This window comes from Artemia sp. Qi Xiang Cuo, chromosome 5 (genome assembly GCF_049724085.1).
Source record: "Artemia sp. Qi Xiang Cuo chromosome 5, ASM4972408v1, whole genome shotgun sequence".
NCBI classification, from domain to species: domain Eukaryota; kingdom Metazoa; phylum Arthropoda; class Branchiopoda; order Anostraca; family Artemiidae; genus Artemia; species Artemia sp. Qi Xiang Cuo.
The window spans coordinates 24,167,232-24,185,340 of record NC_142798.1 but is presented as its reverse complement, the minus strand read 5'-3'; the positions used below and the strand labels follow the sequence as shown (position 1 = coordinate 24,185,340).

Below are 18,109 nucleotides of genomic sequence, written 5' to 3'. Positions count from 1 at the left end.
ATCTTTTGTCCAAGCTCTAAAAGTTATGGCAATATTACCAAATCAGTTCTAGATAGTTTGGCAACACAAGCTAAAAAGCTTTATAGTGTACGAGATATGGTGATTCTTTAACGTACCACAGTCTCTTAAAACAACTTATGTCCACATCCGGCTTTAATCCTTTTATTTAAAATTGACTATTGCTTTCTGCAAGAACTGCTTTTTGACTTACAAATATTATCGACTTACCCAATGTTACTATTTCCCAGAGCAGAACTCCAAAGCTCCAAACATCGGATTTACTTGTATAAATATTATCGTATAAGCTTTCCGGAGCGAGCCACCTTATTGGTAGTCGGCCATCGGCAGACTTTTTTTCATAAACACGGTTATCCTCAAGGTCTCGAGCAAACCCAAAGTCAGCCACTTTACAAATCTTTGTATCCTCTTCAATTAGCACGTTCCTGGCAGCTAGATCTCTATGTACAATCTAAAAACAAGGAACACTATTATTTCCCATTTATTCTCTCTCTCTTTCTTTGTGCTAAAAGATAAAACATGTTTAAGTAAGATCGCAAGGGACCAGAAGATTAGACTCATAATCGAGGTCTCAATTTGATTGTGTTATGGGCCGAGGGGGTCCTATCTCAGTCAAAATTTGCTATGGAGTGTGGTGAGTGAAATTAAAAATAAAACATAGGTGTTCAAGTGAAAGTAAAGAGCGACGATAAAATTTAAAACAAAAAGAAAATATCCTATATATTAAAATAGTGTCTTCTCAAACCTCCACCCTTTGTGCTAAGTTTATAAATGTGCTATCAGGAATACGATACAGTACTGCCTGCCAGGCACAGGCTAAATTCTTATATACAGACGGTTATCATTTAGGACTCAAGCAAGTTCAGAGGCAGCCTCTTTGCAAACGTTTGCAAACTACCATGATGCTGGCAGCCAGATTTCTATTTACGATCTAAAAACAGGAAGTGTTTAGTTTTCCAACCTCTCTCTCTCTCTCTCTCTCTCTCTCTCTCTCTCTCTCTCTCTCTCTCTCTCTCTCTCTCTCTCTCTCTCTCTCTCTCTCTCTCTCTCTCTCTCTCGCCCACTCTTTCTCTCTCTCATTTAAAAACAGTATTAAACAACAAAAAAAGAGGTAGGAACAGAACCAATACAAAGTAACAGAAACAAATTTGAAAACAGTGACATCTTATGAGCAAATTTAGAAACTTAATTGATTAATTATGTCATTAATATTTGGAGGATTACCAGCATGTAACTCTTAAAGTAACATTTTGAATGTTTGGCTAGACATATACTCAATAAAAAAAACTATTGAATAACTGTGTTGCGATATGAATCCTCTCGTTTTCAAAATTCAACTATAATGAGTCATAAAAATCCAATAGTTTCTTCATATAACTTGGTCTTAATTTCTACTTTTCATATTAAAAAATTTCTGCTTAATCCTGGCAATGCAATTCTAGTTTTTGCCGTGTTTCCCTTGATAGAACAATACTTGCTTAAATCCATTTCTCTCTAATCCCGTAAACTCTAAATCCCTTTTTTTTTACACATTTTGTGGCACTAGGTAATCATGGATGTCCACTATGCTGATCATCCTTAACCTAGTTTGATTACTAGGTTGTATGTGTTACGGTCAATGTGAATAATTGGGTAATTTAAAAAGAAAGCAATAGAATATGACAAAATGATTCATTATTTAAAAAGTATCACATTGCCTACGAGTTATGAGTAATGCTGGAAATCCAGTGGGTAATTTGAGAGAATTTTCATTTCATTTTTCTCTAACTTAATATTTTTCACTTTTCTTAATATACACCCCCTTTTCCATTCGATTCTTCGTAATTACCCTAGTTTTTCTTATTTTTGATGTAGAGATTACCCTTCTCCTACCCGTAGTGTTTCTAAATGTTTTTCTTATAAGAACCTATTTAGTTATTTTCTACATAGCTTATGACTCCATGTCGACTAAATCGACATGACATGTTGAGTTCAAGTTTTATTTAGCGTTGGTCTATCAACTAGCATTTTTTTTTTTTTTTGTTACACTGTGTTTTTTCTCATATCATACCTAAATTTAGGTAGGTTAGAATCACTTCCCTTGTGGTGTTTGAATAATTCGAACTAATCTGGTTTTTCATTAAATAAAAAAAAAATATGTTTTTTAAACTGAAAGTAAGGAGCGACATTAAAACTTAAAACGAACAGAAATTATTCCGTATATGAAAGGGGCTTTCCCCTCCTCAACGCTTCGCTCTTTACGCTAAAGTTTGACTCTGTCTCACAACTTTATTTTTTAAACAATAAAAAACTTTAGCGTAAAGAGCGAGGCGTTGAGGAAGGGAAAGCCCCTTCCATATACGAAATAATTTCTGTTCGTTTTAAGTTTTAATGTCGCTCCTTACTTTCAGTTTAAAAAACTTGTTTTTTATTTAATTTCTGATCGTTTTTTAGTTAATGCAGCTTTTATTTTGGCTCACCGTCATTGAATAAGTAAAAAAAAAATTGCATAACAATTTTACTTTTCTTTTGCTAAATGGCTGTCTCTAAATTTGGTTCTGACGTATTTTACAAATTAACTTATGTAACGAACCTCTATATTCGTATATTTTTCTTCTGGAAAAAAATACAAAGTTGCAGATTTTTGCAGATATGAGCTTGAAACCTATGTAATAGGGTTTTCTGATACGCTGAATCTGACGGTGTGATATTTCATTAAAATTTTTCACTTGTAGGGGACGTTTCTCCCCTCTTTAAAAATCAGGTAAATATTCTCAGGCTCGTAGCCTTTGATGAGTAATACTAAACCTAATAAAATTTATATATTTAGAATCAGCATTATAAGCCCATTCTTTTGATACATTTATTGACATCAAAATTTCGTTTTTAAAAGTTTCGGTTACTATTGAGCCGTATCGCTTGTTTTTTTTCATTGTTTTTTTTTATTACGTATATGTTATTACGTATATGAGGGGGTTCTCCCCTTAGTCAATACCACGCTCGTTACGTTAAAAGTTAAAAAAATTTTAATTCACAAACCCCTGAATCACAAAGGCCGTTTAATTAGAATAGATAGCTCTTTTGAAAGCATTAAAAAAAGAACTGTAGCGTAAAGAACGAGGTATTGAATAGGAGGAGAACCCCCTCATATACATAATAATTTCTGTTCGTGTTAAGTTATAATGTTGCTTCTTACTTTCAGTTGAAAAAATTTATTTTTTTTAAAATTAATTTCTGATCGTTTTTTAAATAACGCTGGGAAATCCGGCGCCCCCTTCATAGAAATACCCTTTGCCCCAAGGAAACATACTCCACATACCTATTCTCCCACATAAGGCCCGCCTTGCCCCCCCCGCCCCCCGCCAGAAAAAATCCTTCCTGAAAATGTCTGTATTCTTCCCAATGACCAATTACAATATGTAAGCAATGGGCGACGTTCGTAGCTTGAAGCCCTTCCCCTGGGAACTGTGGCAGATTACGTCATCCTAAAAGACATATTTATTACATTCTCGACCATGATGAACAAAATGGCTATCTCAAAATCTTAATTGGGTGACTTTGGGAAAAAATGAGCGTGGGAGGGGGCCTAGTTGCCCTCCATTTTTTTTGTCACTTAAAAAGGGCACTAGAAATTTTAATTTCCGTTCCAATGAACCCTCCCACGATATTCTAGGACCACTGGGTCGATACGATCACCCCTGGGAAAAAGAAAAAAACAAAAATAAACACGCATCCGTGATCTTTCTTCTGGCAAAAAATGGAAAATTCCACATTTTTGTAGATAGGAGCTTGAAACCTCTACGGTAGGGTTCTCTGATACGCTGAATATGATGGTGTGATTTTCATTAAGGTTCTGTAATTTTTAGAGAGTCTTTTCCCTTTTTTTCGAAAATAAGCTAAATTTTCTCAGGCGCTTAACTTTTGATGGGTTCTATAAGATTAAACTTGATGAAACTTATATATTTGAAATCAGAATTAAAATTTGATTCTTTTGATGTATCTATTGGTATCAACATTCCTTTTTTTAGAGTTTCGGTTACCATTGAGCCGGGTCGCTCCTTACTTACAGTTCGTTACCACGAACTGTTTGATACAGTTTCGATCACGGTGCCCACTTGCAACACGGGCATCATGTAAAAGTTGAATACGTAAAACCTAATTTGTTTTGTACCTATCAAATAGATCGTGGTAACGAACTGTAAGTAAGGAGCGACCCGGCTCAATAGTAACCGAAACTCTAAAAAACGGAATTTTGATACCAATAGATATATCAAAAGAATCAGATTTTTATGCTGATCTAGTTTAGTTTAGTATTTTTCATCTAGTTTAGTACTCGCCACCTCGCTCTTTACGCTAAAGTTTGACTCTCTCTCACAAAAATTAAATAAAAAAAAACAAGTTTTTTTTAACTGAAAGTAAGGAGCGAAATTAAAACGAACAGAAATTATTCCGTATATGAAACGGGATGTCCCCTCTACTATACCTCGCTCTTTAAACCAAATTTTGTAATTGTTTTAAAAAATAAAGTCCTGTGACATATTCAAATTTTAGCGCAAACAGTAAGGTATTGAGGAGGGGACAGCCCATTTCGTATACGGAATAATTTCTTTTCGTTTTTAGTTTTAACGTCGCTCCTTACTTTCAGTTGAAAAAACTTGTTTTTTATTTAATTTCTGAACGTTTTTGAATTAATGCAGCTTTGATTTTGGCTCACCGTACATGAATAATTAAAACGAAATTCGCATATTAATTTTACTTTTTTGGCTAAATGGCTTTCTTGAAATTTTGATCTGAAGTAACTTACGAATTAACTTACGTAACGAACTTCTATATTCTTACGTTTTATTACGTATATTAGGGAGTTTGCCCCCTAGTCGATGCCTTGCTCTTTATGCTAAAGTTCGAATTTTGTCCGAATCACATATCCCTGAATCACAAAGGCCGGTTAATTAGAATAGTACTAAAAAAGTACTAAGAAAAAATTTAGCGAAAAGGGCGAGGTATTGACTAGGGGGCGAACCCCCTTATATACGTAATAATTTCTGTTTGTTTTAAGTTTTAATGTTGCTCCTTACTATCATTTGAAAAAAAACAGTATTTTTATTTAAATTCTGATCGTTTTTTAAATAATGCTGGGAAATCCGGCGCCCCCTTCATAGAAATGTCCCTTTCCTCAAAGAAAAATCCTCCGTAGAAAGATCCTCCCCCGTAACCCCCTCCTTTGACACCCCCCATCAGGAAAAAATCTCTCCTGAAACATTTTTATACTTCCAATTAGCCAATACTATATGTAAACAATGGGCAAAGTTCATAACTTCCAGCCCTTCCCCAGGAAACTATGGGGGATTAAGTCATCCTCAAAGACAAATTTATTAGATTTTCGATTATGCTGAACAAAATGGCTATCTCAAAATTTTGATTGGGTGACTTTGGGAAAAAATGAGCGTGGGAGGGGGCCAAGTTGCCCTCCAATTTTTGGTAACTTAAAAAGGCACTAGAACTTTTAATTTCCGTTCAAATGAGCCCTCTTACGATATTCTAGGACTACTGAATCGATAAGATCACCCCTGGGAAAATAAAAAACAAAAAACAAAAAAAAACAAATAAACACGCATCTGTAATCTTTCTTCTGATTAAATAAAAAAAAACAAGTTTTTTTTAACTAAAAGTAAGGAACGACATCAAAACTTAAAACGAACAGAAATTGTTCCGTATATGAAAGGGTCTGTCCCCTCCCCAATACCTCACTCTTTACGCTAAGTTTTTTATTGTTTTAAAAGATAAAATTGTGTGACAGATTCAAACTTTAGCGTAAAGAGCGAGGTATTGAGGAGGGGACTTTCTAGAGTTTCGGTTACCATTGAGCCAGGTCGCTCCTTACTTACAGTTCGTTACCACGAACTGTTTGACAAAAAATACAAAATCACATTTTTGCAGATAGGAGCTTGAAACTTCCGCAGTGAGGTTTTCTGCTACGCTGAATCCGATGGTGTGATTTTCATTAAATTTCTATGACTTTTTGGGGGTGTTTTCCCCCTTTTTTGAAAATAAGGCAAATTTTCTCAGGCGCGTAACTTTTGATGGGTAAAACTAAACTTGATGAAACTTATATATTTGAAATCAGCATAAAAATCTCATTCTATTGATGTATCTATGGGTATCAAAATTCCGGTTTTTAGAGTTTCGGTTACAATTGAGCTGGGTCGCTCCTTACTTACAGTTCGTTACCACGAACGGTTTGATAATTTTTAAAACAATAAAAAACTTTAGCGTAAAAACCGAGGCTTTGAGGAGGGGACAGCACTTTTCATATACGGAATAATTTCTGTCAGTTTTAAGTTTTAATGTCGCTCCCTACTTTCAGTTAAAACAACTTGTTTTTTTTTTATTTAACCTCTACAGGAACAGTCAACTTTTCCTTCAAACTTCCTATTCCTTCAAAACTGATAAATCTGTTTTTTGTTGCTTTTTTCTTTTCACTTCGCTTTTAGACGTTTTTAACATTTTCTATTGTTTCCAGGTATTGTGGTATTGTGGAATTCGTGAACTGGAAACATTCCTGAACATAATTTAACCAATTTAGGGTAATTGCGCTGGGGCTCTGGGGGTGATTACAGTTCTGAAGATATATTTATTAGACCTTTCGACGTATTAAACAAAATGACTATCTCAAAATTTTTATTCGATATCAATTCAGTTAGGGGGAAAGGAGTATTAAACGTGAACAAGTCGTGTTCATAATGGCCAAGCGTTATGAAAACTAAAATTTAAAAGATTTTTTTTTTCGAATGGAAGGAAGGAGCGAAATTCCCAATAGTTTACGCATAAGTTTTACAATGGGAAAGGGTAGAGAAGGCTTTTTTTTAATTTGGTGTATGATTGCCACGTACCTTTCAGGGATCAGTCTCTAGGAAAAAAGGATCAAAAATCTTGGAGAGGGATAAGGGTCACGGGAAAAGACCAAAAAACCTTTTCGATGATTAGTTGAAAAGGTGGGACGTCGTGCTCGGCTGGGGTGGAGGACAACATAAAGAAAGATTTAAAGGAAATGAGAACTTCCTGGGAGGGTGTAAAAAGGGAGGTTTTGAATAGATTGGGATGGAAGAGGAGCGTGCATAGCTGTGTTGACCTCAGGTGGCTTGATGCTGAGGTGAATTGTTAGTAGTAGTAGTTGAAAATTTACAGCCACAAGCCTGTAGAACAAGAGGCAATTAATGTACAGAACAATATTTCAGGACATGTCCAACCCCCACATTAAAACCCAAAAAACTTTCAGTTTAGAACTTGTATATTTAAGTCCTTAGGCTAAGTCCCAATTCCAATGCAAAGCAAAAATACAAAATTTGGCACCCTCTAAACAGGGTCCAAAAAAGGGCCAGAGAAATGTCCAATGAAATGTCCCAGGCCATTTGGTATCGAAGGGTTTTTATTGCCCTTTATTGCCCTTTATTAAGGACTGAAAGGAACTTGAGGGCAACAACCTTTCTCCCGTGGCCTTTTCTACTACTCCTTCCCCCTGACTCGATCGATATCGGAGGAAATTTTGAAATGGTCATATTGTATAATACGTTTAAAGGTCTAATAAGTATACCTTTAGAATAGACATCACCCCCAGAGCCCCAGTGCAATGACCCTAAATTGTTTAAATTCCCCTTTGTTCACAGATAGGTTATAGATGAAAAGGCGATCAAGATCTTGAATTCCCCATCAGCTAGGAGCTTTTACGGGTTGCTCGCTATATCGACATTCCCAGAGTTACCCAAGGATATACTCTGGAAATGGAGTGCGTACCTGAGTAAATCGAAAGGCGCTATATGTACCAGAGTTTTGAATTTATTAAAATTTTCTTTGGAATCGCTTTGATGGTCAAGTTGAAACTTATTGGTAGTTTTGGGGATGAGGATAGGTGGATCTTAAACTTTAACTTAGGGAATGGGGCAGAGGTAATCAAAAGACATTGTGGGTATCCATGTCACGGAAATAACATATCCGGAATATCTTGAGAACGACTTAGATTTGAATTTAAAATTTAAAGGCACTTTTGGGGAAAGCCGGGGGGAAAACGGAGGAAAGAGACTTTAAATTTCTGTGTCAGGGGGAAGGGGCAATCATATTTGTCTCTGATCATCAAAACATTATAATCTCTATAATCTCTTACAGTTAAGATTATAATCTCTATTACAAGTAAATTGTAAGTAAACTGTAAGATTATAATCTTACAGGGAATTATAATATCTGTACAGTTAAGTAGCGAGGCAAATCAAAATATAGTATGTTCAGCTAGTTTATCAAAATGCCTGTCTACAACATATCGGGAACGGCTTAAAGCCTCAAGGTGGAACTTTCGGGGAATGCTGAGCAGAGGGGGGAGGAGAAGGAAAGTGGATGTTGAACTATGACCTGCGGGAGAGGATAGAGCTAAATGAATAGAAACCATCTTATCAAAAAACCTTATCTGCAATATCTCGGTTACATCTCGAAAAGCGTAGTTGAATCTTTCTGCAACTATCGGAAAAAAGGGGAGGGTGGTAAAGGGACTTGAAATTTTATGGTAGGGACAGCAGCTGAAAGTGATATTGTATGTTTCTGATAGACCTGAATGTTTTTGGTTATAAGTCTCTATGAAAATTTATACTTATTCACGTTTTAAGCAATGTAAGTCAAAGGACAATCTGTGGTACAGGGATATCAAGTTGAAACGTTCAGGGTGTGTTAGCAAGTGGACATCAAATTTCAACTTTGGGGAGAGCAGGCGAGGGGTTTTAGGGGCTAGGAAATTTTTCTGTTATTTTTCTAAAAAAAAAAAACTTGCACTACAGGCCATATACAATACAATCTCTACCCAGATAAGTGACGAGGTAAATCAAAAGACAATATATATTGTCAGGTGGTAAAAAAAAAGTCTATCTACACATCACTTGAAAGGATTTGGGATCAAGTTGAAATGTTCAGAGAGTACTGGGGGACAAGTAGACCTTGGTCATTTATTGGAGTTGGGGTCAGAGGGGAAGAGTCTTAAAGATTTGGTCTACAATATGTTTGAAATTTTGGCACTTACTGCTCCTATGGACTAGAATCTATTCCCATTGAAGTAGTGATGTAAACTTGAGGAAACCATGTGTACCCAAGTTATCAAAGTAACGTATCTGTTTTATAGCAGCTTCTATTTAAGGGATCTAGTTCAAATTTTCAGGGATGTTAGGGGGCCAGGTGGGCTCAATATTTGACTGGAGGGTCAGAGATAAATTGAAAGAATTTTTTCCAGGATATCAAATTTGTATATCTGCAACATCTCAGGAGCAACAAAAGGTGATCAAGCAGAAACTTTTGGAGCATTTGTGAAGAGGGGAAACAGGAATTCATATTTTCAAACAGTTCGTGGTAACGAACTGTAAGTAAGGAGCGACCCGGCTCAATAGTAACCGACACTCTAAAATAACGGAATTTTGATACCAATAAATATATCAAAAGAATTAGATTTATGTGCTGACTTTAAATATTTAAGTTTCATTAATTTTAGTATTACCCATCAAAGGTTACGAGCCTGAAAAAAATTGCCTGATTTTTGAAAAAAAAGTGGGAAGCAGAGAGTACTACTGTAGAGGTTTTAAGCCTCTATCCGAAAAAATGTGGAATTCGATAATTTTTACCGGAAAAAGATATTTTTTTTTTTGGGGGGGGGGGGGGGTTATCGTATCGACCCAGTGGTCCTAGAATATTGTGAGAGGTTCTAGTGCCCATTTTAAGTGACTAAAAAAATAGAGAGCAACTCTCCATCGCCAATTTTCTCTCAAAATCGTCCTATCAAAATTTTGAGATTGCCATTTGTTCAGCATAATTGAAAGGCTGAATAACTAAGCGTTTGGAGATATCATGACCCCCCGCAGCCCCTGGGGAAAGGTCTTTAAGTTACAAAATTTACCCATTGTTTACCTATAGTATTTGTTATTGGAAAGTATGAATATATTTTTTTTGGGGGGGGGGCAAATTTTCTGCTGGTGGGATTTTCCACGTGTGTAATTTTTCATGGAGAGGGGAATTGTCAGGGGATGAATCTTTCAAGGGAAATTTTACACTGGGGTAATTTGCCAGAATTCTATACGAAGTTCTTCTTATGTCTTGCCTTCTCATTGCCGACTCAATTTTACGCGTGAAGATGTTAAGGATAATTGAATTGTCTATAGAGATTGAATTGTCTAAAGAATAAATCTGTCGGGAGGATGGATTTTTCCGTGGAGGTGTTGCCAGATATCCTGGCGCTGTTTATAAAAAGATCAGAAATTAAATAGAAAAAAAAAACAAGTTTTCAACTAAAAGTAAAGAGCAACATTAAATCTTAAAACGAAAAGAAATTGTTAAGTATATGAGGGGGTGCTCCTCCTCAACACCTTGCTCTTTACTCTAAAGCTTGAATTTTGTCCCAATTTATTAAGAACGACTCCTGAAACACTATATTCGTTTAATTAAAACAATAAGAAGCTTTTTTTAAAAGTAATAAAAAAACTTTAGCGTAAAGAGCGAGATGTTAAGGAGGAGCAATCCCCCTAATATATGTAATAATAGAAAAAGTTGGCAAAACCCAAATTTAAAATTGTGTCAGCTCAATCAGCTCAATAGCTCAATAGTTGATTTGTTAATACAATTTTTATTCTTTTTAAATTTTCTTTCCATTAAAAAAAATAATTTAATTTTAAATTTATTCATTACTAAACTATGAAGTTCTTTTATTTATTTAATATTATCATTTAGTTCTTTTGATTTTCCTGCTGAAGAGAAAGAAACGATTGACTATTCTTTTTTTCTTGATGATAAAAACTTTTCGACAAAGGTTGTCGAAAAGTTTTTATTTGACGTATTTGATATTTTAATTGTTTAGTCTAGTTTTTTTACTAGACTAGTTTAATAATAAATAGCTAATAGTTAATAACAAATCCTGTCGGGTTCCACTCATCAACTTGAAAATGACATTCGTAAGTTTCTTGGTCAGGCAAACCCCTATGCAGAAACCAGATTTGCATCTAATTATGGCTGCATCGGTTTGGGACCAAAAATGACTTTTTATTTCTTTTTGTTTATTTTTTTGTCTCTGATAGGTTTCGGATTTATAGGGCGTGTAGACCTCAATAAAAAAAATATTTCGATTGGTTGGTTGTTTCAAGGTATGACACCCCAAATTAGTTCAAAAAGATTTTGCTTTCAATGAACTGCTTACCCTGGGTTCCCACTGATACGATTTCACGCAAAAACACGTTTTTGCAAGATCCGTCCAATTTTCTCAGTTTTTTGCCGCAAGTTTATGTCACAGCAGTTTAACGACTGTGTTGAAACATTTCTACTAAGCATGGGCACTGTTTCTGTTCTGTTTTTAAAGTACCTGTTTCTGTTCTGTTCATGCAAAAAAACAGAAACAGAACAGAAACAGATGACCTGTTTTTTATTTACCTGTTCTGTTCTGTTTCTGTTTTTATAATAGCTATTTCGTCCTGTTTCTGTTTTTTCCTACCTGTTTTTCTTCTATTTCTGATTTTATTTAAGTGATACGAGAATGAGATATTTGAGAATTTTTAACTTGCAAAATGATTTTTAAAACAGAATTTGAAATTGTGTAGAAGCGTGGTTACCTCTCATACGATTTCTAGAATTGGAACGTAAGTAAAATGATGGAACTCAGTCTGTCAAGCGTATCAAATAGTGCTGCTTGATAGTTTCAGCTAGGCAGAATTAGGGACTAGGAGTCAGATAATTGTAGGTAGTTGCGTAAGTGTTAGCAGTGGTGAATCCAGGGAGGACCCGGCTCCCCCCTCCAAGATTTTTTCCTGCACCCTCATTCCTTACTTTTTTCACTCCTTTGTTTAGAATAAATTTGTCAATTTCGTCAATTATTGGTACCTTTGTCACATTGGGTCCCCCCAAGATTCTGCTCAATGGTAGCCTTGTCGCATTAGGCCTCACCAAAGATTTTACTTTAGATCCGCCTCTGAGTGTTAAGACAGTAAAGGTGCAGTTTAATTCCACTAAAACGACGTATTGCTTACAGTATATTATTCCATCAATTGAGCAGGAAAGTTGCACAACTACTGTCCAGGAGAAGCAGGATACAAACATTTCACTTATTACTGTGTATCCTGGTTCTAGTGGTAAGGCCTCTGTCTCCTACATTACATGGGAAATAATTTGCACCTTTAGCCGCGAGAACTTTAATCTAACTGTTTTTATGGAATTTATGCTCCTAAATAACATTGACTTGCTACGATTACCGTTCTGACCTATACATGATAAAATAAAAAAAACAAGTTTTTTAAACTGAAAGTAAGGAGCGACATTAAAACTTAAAACGAACAGAAATTATTCCGTATATGAAAGGGACTGTCCCCTCCTCAACGCCTCGCTCTTTACGCTAAAGTTTTTTATTGTTTTAAAAAATAAAGTTGTGAGACAGAGTCAAACTTTAGCGTAAAGAGCGAGGCGTTGAGAAGGGAACAGTCCCTTTCATATACGGAATAGTTTCTGTTCGTTTTAAATTTTAATGTCGCTCCTTACTTTCAGTTTAAAAAACTTGTTTTTTTTATTTAATTTTTGAACGTTTTTGAATAAATGCAGGTGTTGATCTTGGCTCACCGTACATGAATAATTAAAAAAAAATTCATATTAATTTACTTTTATTTAGTTAAATGGCTTTCTCGAAACTTGTTTAATTTTATTTACGAACGTTTTTGTTAGTAATAAATATACGTGACTTACGAATTAAATTACGTAACGAACTTCTATATTCACATCTTTGTAATACGTATATTAGGGGCTACGTCCTCTAGTTAATACCTTGCTCTTTAAGTGAAAGTTCGAATTGTGTTCCAATTCTTTAAAAATGACCACTTAATCACAAAGGCCGTTAATTAGTATAAATAGCTCTTATGAAAGTACTAAGAAATCTTTGGCTTAAAGAGCGAGGTATTGACTACGGGGTGAACCCAATCATATATGTAATATTTTCTGTTCGTTTAAAGTTTCAATGTTGCTGCTATTGCAGTTGAAATACTTGTTTTTTTATATTAAATTTCTGATCTTTTTTTAAATAATGCTGGGAAGTCCGGCGTCCCCTTCATAGCAATGTCCCTTCCCCCATGAAAACTTCCTTCATGGAAAGATGCTCTCACATAACCCCCGACCCGTTTTCTAGAGTTCCCGTTTTATCAAAATACCGTTTTCTAGAGTTTCGGTTACCATTGAGCCGGGTCGCTCCTTACTTACAGTTCGTTACCACGAACTGTTTGATAAATACTGATTATTAATTTGTAAAATTCTCTTAAATGCTTAGTCAGAGAGCAATGTAAATGTATTGAAGTCTTGTCCAGTAGAAATATAAGTTTTTGCTAGCAAATCTTTATTACATCAACATAACAATATAACCAAAAATACTTTTTCTCGTGTTACTAAAATCATCTCTAAAATCAATAGAAATCCTTTCAAGGAAAAGTTTAGAGTTGAAACTAGCTGATTTTCTGGAAGGGACAAATTCTTATAAAATGCTGATATACTTTTCTCATTCAGTAGGATACCAATCTTCCGGTGAACACAGTATTTTATACCATACAGCAAAAGAAATTCAAAAAATTAACACTAAGCGGTGAATTATTTCATGTATCAGTCTCATAAATACCAATTACAGACAAGCTAATTCCCGTAAAAATTAATATTGTGCTTCAAATGGTCTAAGTTGTTATGAAACCGTAGTTGGGATATGTCATTTTGCTTTTATAAGCAGACATATTCTTTGGCTTATTGTGCTAACAAAACAGCTCAGGAGGAAATTGGTCCCTTTCCCCCTAGTTATGCCAGTGAGGTGAAAAAGGTCAGATATTTGGGTGGAGGTGCAATTTTTAAAATAGTAGGCTACTGGAAGGTGCTTCTAATTTTGTAAAAAATCCTAAAATCAACCTTTGTGCTAAGAAAAGCATGATGTCATCTTCTGATGACGACTTGGATGTTCTAACTAAAACTTCTAAGTGTTCTCTCTGGATATCCCATTTGAAAAAGGAATCACAGAAAGTATCAGGTGCAATTTCTGCAAAGTGTCTCTAAAGGCTAAAGGAGTCTCTACCACGACATTTATATACCATCTTAAAAGGAAGGATATAATTGATGTGCACAAAAATAAATTAGGCGGCTGGTGCAGTAAATAACAAACCCAAACCAACTCCGGCTGCTGCCCTAAAGAAAGCTCCCAATAGCAAAGCAAGTGACACAGAGGATAATGAATTAGTGAAATATAGAATAAGAAGAGTAGACATACGATCATTCCTTATTTCTAATCATAGGTTGCGCGATAGCGCTGCCTAAGTAAAGAACGATGTGGGCACAATGTTTTTTTTCAAAACTTCGTATTACAACCCTCGGGGCGAGGGTTTTAAGTTATGCCCTGGGGCACATAAGAACGATGTTGGCACAATGATCATTTATTATTTTTTCCCTTTAGAGCAGGGCACTTCATATGAAAAGGGTCGTCGTAGAAACTTCAAAAGGGGCTCATTCGATTGGAAATCGAGAGTTCTAGTGCCCTTTTTAATAGTCGAAAGTGATTTGAGGGCAACTAGCCCCTCCCGCGCCCATCGACCCCCCAGACATCCAATAAAAAATTTGAGATAGCCATTTTGTTCAGCGTAGTTGATTTCCAGATATAGAAAATGTGTTTTGAGGAGGACACTCCCCCACAACCCTCAAGGCAAGGGTTTTAAGTTATGCCCTGGGGGCAGAGGTTTTTATAGAGTTTTTTATAGAAGCGTTGTCGTAGAAACTGCAAAACAGGCTCATTCTATTGGAAATAAAGTATTATGGGAGAGTGTCCTCCTCAAAACATATTTTCTATCTAGAAATCAACTACGCTGAACAAAATGGCTATCTCAAAATTTTGAGTGCCCTTTTTAATAATCAAAAGTGATTGGAGGGCAACTAGCCCCACCCCCACGCCCCTCAGTTCCCCCAACACATCCAATCAAAATTTTGAGTTAGGCATTTTGTTCAGCGGAGTTGATTTCTAGATAGAAAATATGTTTTTGAGGAGGACACTCTCCCATAACCTTCAGGGCAAGGGACAAAGTTATGCCTTGGGGCATATAAGGTTTTTTATTGAAATATTTTTCGTAGAAACTTGAAAAAGACTTCTTTTGATTTAAAATTCAAAGGGCTAGTAATATTTTTAATAGTCGAAAGGGATTTGAGGGCAACTAACCCTTCTCTCACGCCCACCTTTTCCCCAAACACATCCAATCAAAATTTTTAGATAGCCATTTTATTCAACGTAGCTGAAAGTTTTGGAAATTAGGTCTTTCAGTATGACAGCCCCTCCCCCCAAAGCCCTCATGGCAAGGGTTTTAAGTTATGCCCTGGGGGCATATAAAGATTTAATTGAAAGTATTGTCGTAGAAACTTCAAAAGGGCTCATTCAATTGGAAATTGAAAGGGCTAGTGCCTTTTTTAATAGTTGAAAGTGATTGGATAGCGACGGACGCCCCTCTCACGCCCGCCATTTTCCCAAACACATCCAATCAAAGTTTTGAGATATTCATTTTGTTGAACATAGTTGAAGGTTCTGGAAATTCGGTCTTTTAGGATGATAACCCCCTCAAAGTCCTCAGTGCAAGGGTTGTAAGTTATGCCCTGGGGGCATATAAAGTTTTATTGAAAGCGTTGTCGTAGAAACTTGAAAAGGGCTCATTCAATTGGGAATTGAAAAGGGCTAGTGCCTTTTTTGATAGTTGAAAGTGATTGGATAGTGACTAATTCCCTCTCACGCCCACCATTTTCCAAAACATATCCAATTAAAATTTTGAGATATCCATTTTGTTCAACCTAGTTGAACGTTCTAGAAATTAGGTCTTTTAGGATGATAGCCCCATCACAGCCCTCAGTGCAAGGGTTGTAAGTTATTCCCTGGGGCATATAAGGTTTATATAGAAAGTTGTTGTATAAATCATAGGCAGCGCAATCGCGCTGCCTAAGTAAAGAACGGGGACACTCGAGAACGAGATAAGAGACGGGGACTAAGTAAAGAGGAGGAACACTCCCCCATAACTCTCAGGGCAAGGGTTTTAAGTTATGCCCTGGGGGCATATAAGAACGATGTTGGCACAATGTATTATTTAATTAATTTTTCCTTTAGAGCAGGCCACTTCGTATCGAAGAAGTTTTCGTAGAAACTTCGAAAAGAGCTCATTCAATTGGAAATTGGAGTGGCTTGTACCCTTTTTAATAGTTGATAGTGATTGGAAGGAGACTGACACCCCTTCCACTCCCACCATTTCCCGAAACACATCCAATCAAAATTTTGAGATAGCCATTTTGTTCAGCGTAGTAGATTTCCAGGTAGAAATTATGTTTTTGAGGAGGACAGTCCCCCAAAGCCCTTAGGGTAAGGGTTGTTAGTTATGCCCTGGGGGCATATAAGGTTTTTTATAGAAGGCGTTGTCGTAGAAACTTCAAAAAAGGCTCATTCGATTGCAAATTCAAAGGACTAGTGCCCTTTTTAGTAGTTGAACGTGATTAGAGGGCAACTAACCCGCCTATCACGCCCTCCTATTCCCCAAACACATCTAATCAAAACTTTGAGATAGCCATTTTTTTCAACGTAGTTTTAAGTTCTGGAAATTAGGTCTTTGAGGTTGACAACCCCCCTCCCCACAGCCCTTTGGGCAAGGGTTGTAAATTACACCCAGGGGGCATATAAGGTTTTTATATAACGCGTTGTCGTAGAAACTTCAAAAAGGGCTCATTTGATTGGAAATTGAAATTGTCTTTTTAATAGTTGAAAGTGAGTAAAGAGTAAACTCTAATGCCCACCATTTTCCAAAAAACATTCAATCAAAGTTTAGAGATAGCCATTTTGTTCAACATAGTTGAAAGTTCTGGAAATTATGTATTTAAGGATTACAAACACCCCAAGCCCCAAGGGCAAAGGTTGTAAGTTCTGCCCTGAGGGCATTTAAGGTTTTTATAGATAGAGTTGTCGTAAAACTTCAAATGCAGCTCATTCAAATGGAAACTGAGAGTGCTAGAGCCCTTTGTAATAATCGAAAGTGTTTGGAGGGTAACTAACCCCCCTCTCACGCCCACCATTCCTCCAGACACATCCAATCAAAATTTTCAGATAACCATTTTGTTCAACGTAGTAGAAAGTTCTGAAAATTAGGTCTTTGAGGATGACAACCCCCCCCGCCGCCCTCAGGTCAAGGGTATTTAGCTATTGCCGGGGCGCATATACAGTTTTTATTGAAAGCGTTATCCTAGAAACTTCAAAAGGGCTCATTTGGTTCGAAATTGAAAGGGCTAGCGCCATTTTTAATAGTTGAAAGTCATTGGAGAGCAACTACCACCTCTCTCGCCCAACATTTCCCCAAACACATCCAATCAAAATTTGAGATAGCCATTTTGTTTAACGTAATTGAAAGTTCTGGAAATTCGGTGTTAGAGGATGACAACCACCCTAACAGACCTTAGGGTAAGGGTTGTAATTTATGCCCTGTTGGCATATAAGGTGTTTATAGTGAGCTTTGTCGTTTCCAAAAAGGCTCATTCGATTGGAATCGAAAGCCTAGTGCCTTTTTAAAAAGTCGAAAGTTATTAGAAGATATGACATTTTTATAGCAAAGATCGAGATGGGTATAATGCGTTTTTTTTTGTTGTTGCTGTTGTTTAGGCCAAGGCACTTTGTATAAAAAGAGTTGTCGTGGGAACTTTAAAAAGGCCTTACTCAATTGTAAATGAAAAGGGCTGATGCCCTTTTTAATAGTCGAAAGTGACTGGAGGGCAACTAATCCCCCTTCCACTCCCACCCTCCCCGCCTACCCTCCCATTTGCCCAATATGTTTAAAAAAAAAATGTTTCCTTTAGATGTAATCAAAATGCACTGTGATAATGCCAATTCCCAAATAGGCATCTCAGCAGTATCCCAAGAACGACTGAGGGTATTATGTTCAATCTGTCGGGGCTACTTCTGCTCTTAAAATTTAACCAAATCAAAATAGTGTAAGTGTATTCAAGCTATCAAAGAAAGTAAACAGATTTTTTTTGCGAATGGTATCAAGTTTTCTATTTCAGGTCAACTAGAGGAGGTATGAAA

General features: G+C 36.2%; 1 protein-coding gene across 1 annotated transcript in view; it reads right to left on the bottom strand.

Moving 5' to 3' along the window:
• Positions 1-18,109, bottom strand: part of LOC148951963 (tyrosine kinase receptor Cad96Ca-like) — a 91,758-nt gene that overhangs the window by 18,407 nt on the left and 55,242 nt on the right. Inside the window, exon 5 of the mRNA XM_089088772.1 lies at positions 229-469. Coding sequence (XP_088944898.1) covers positions 229-469 — 241 coding nt within the window. The remainder of the gene's footprint in view (positions 1-228; positions 470-18,109) is intronic.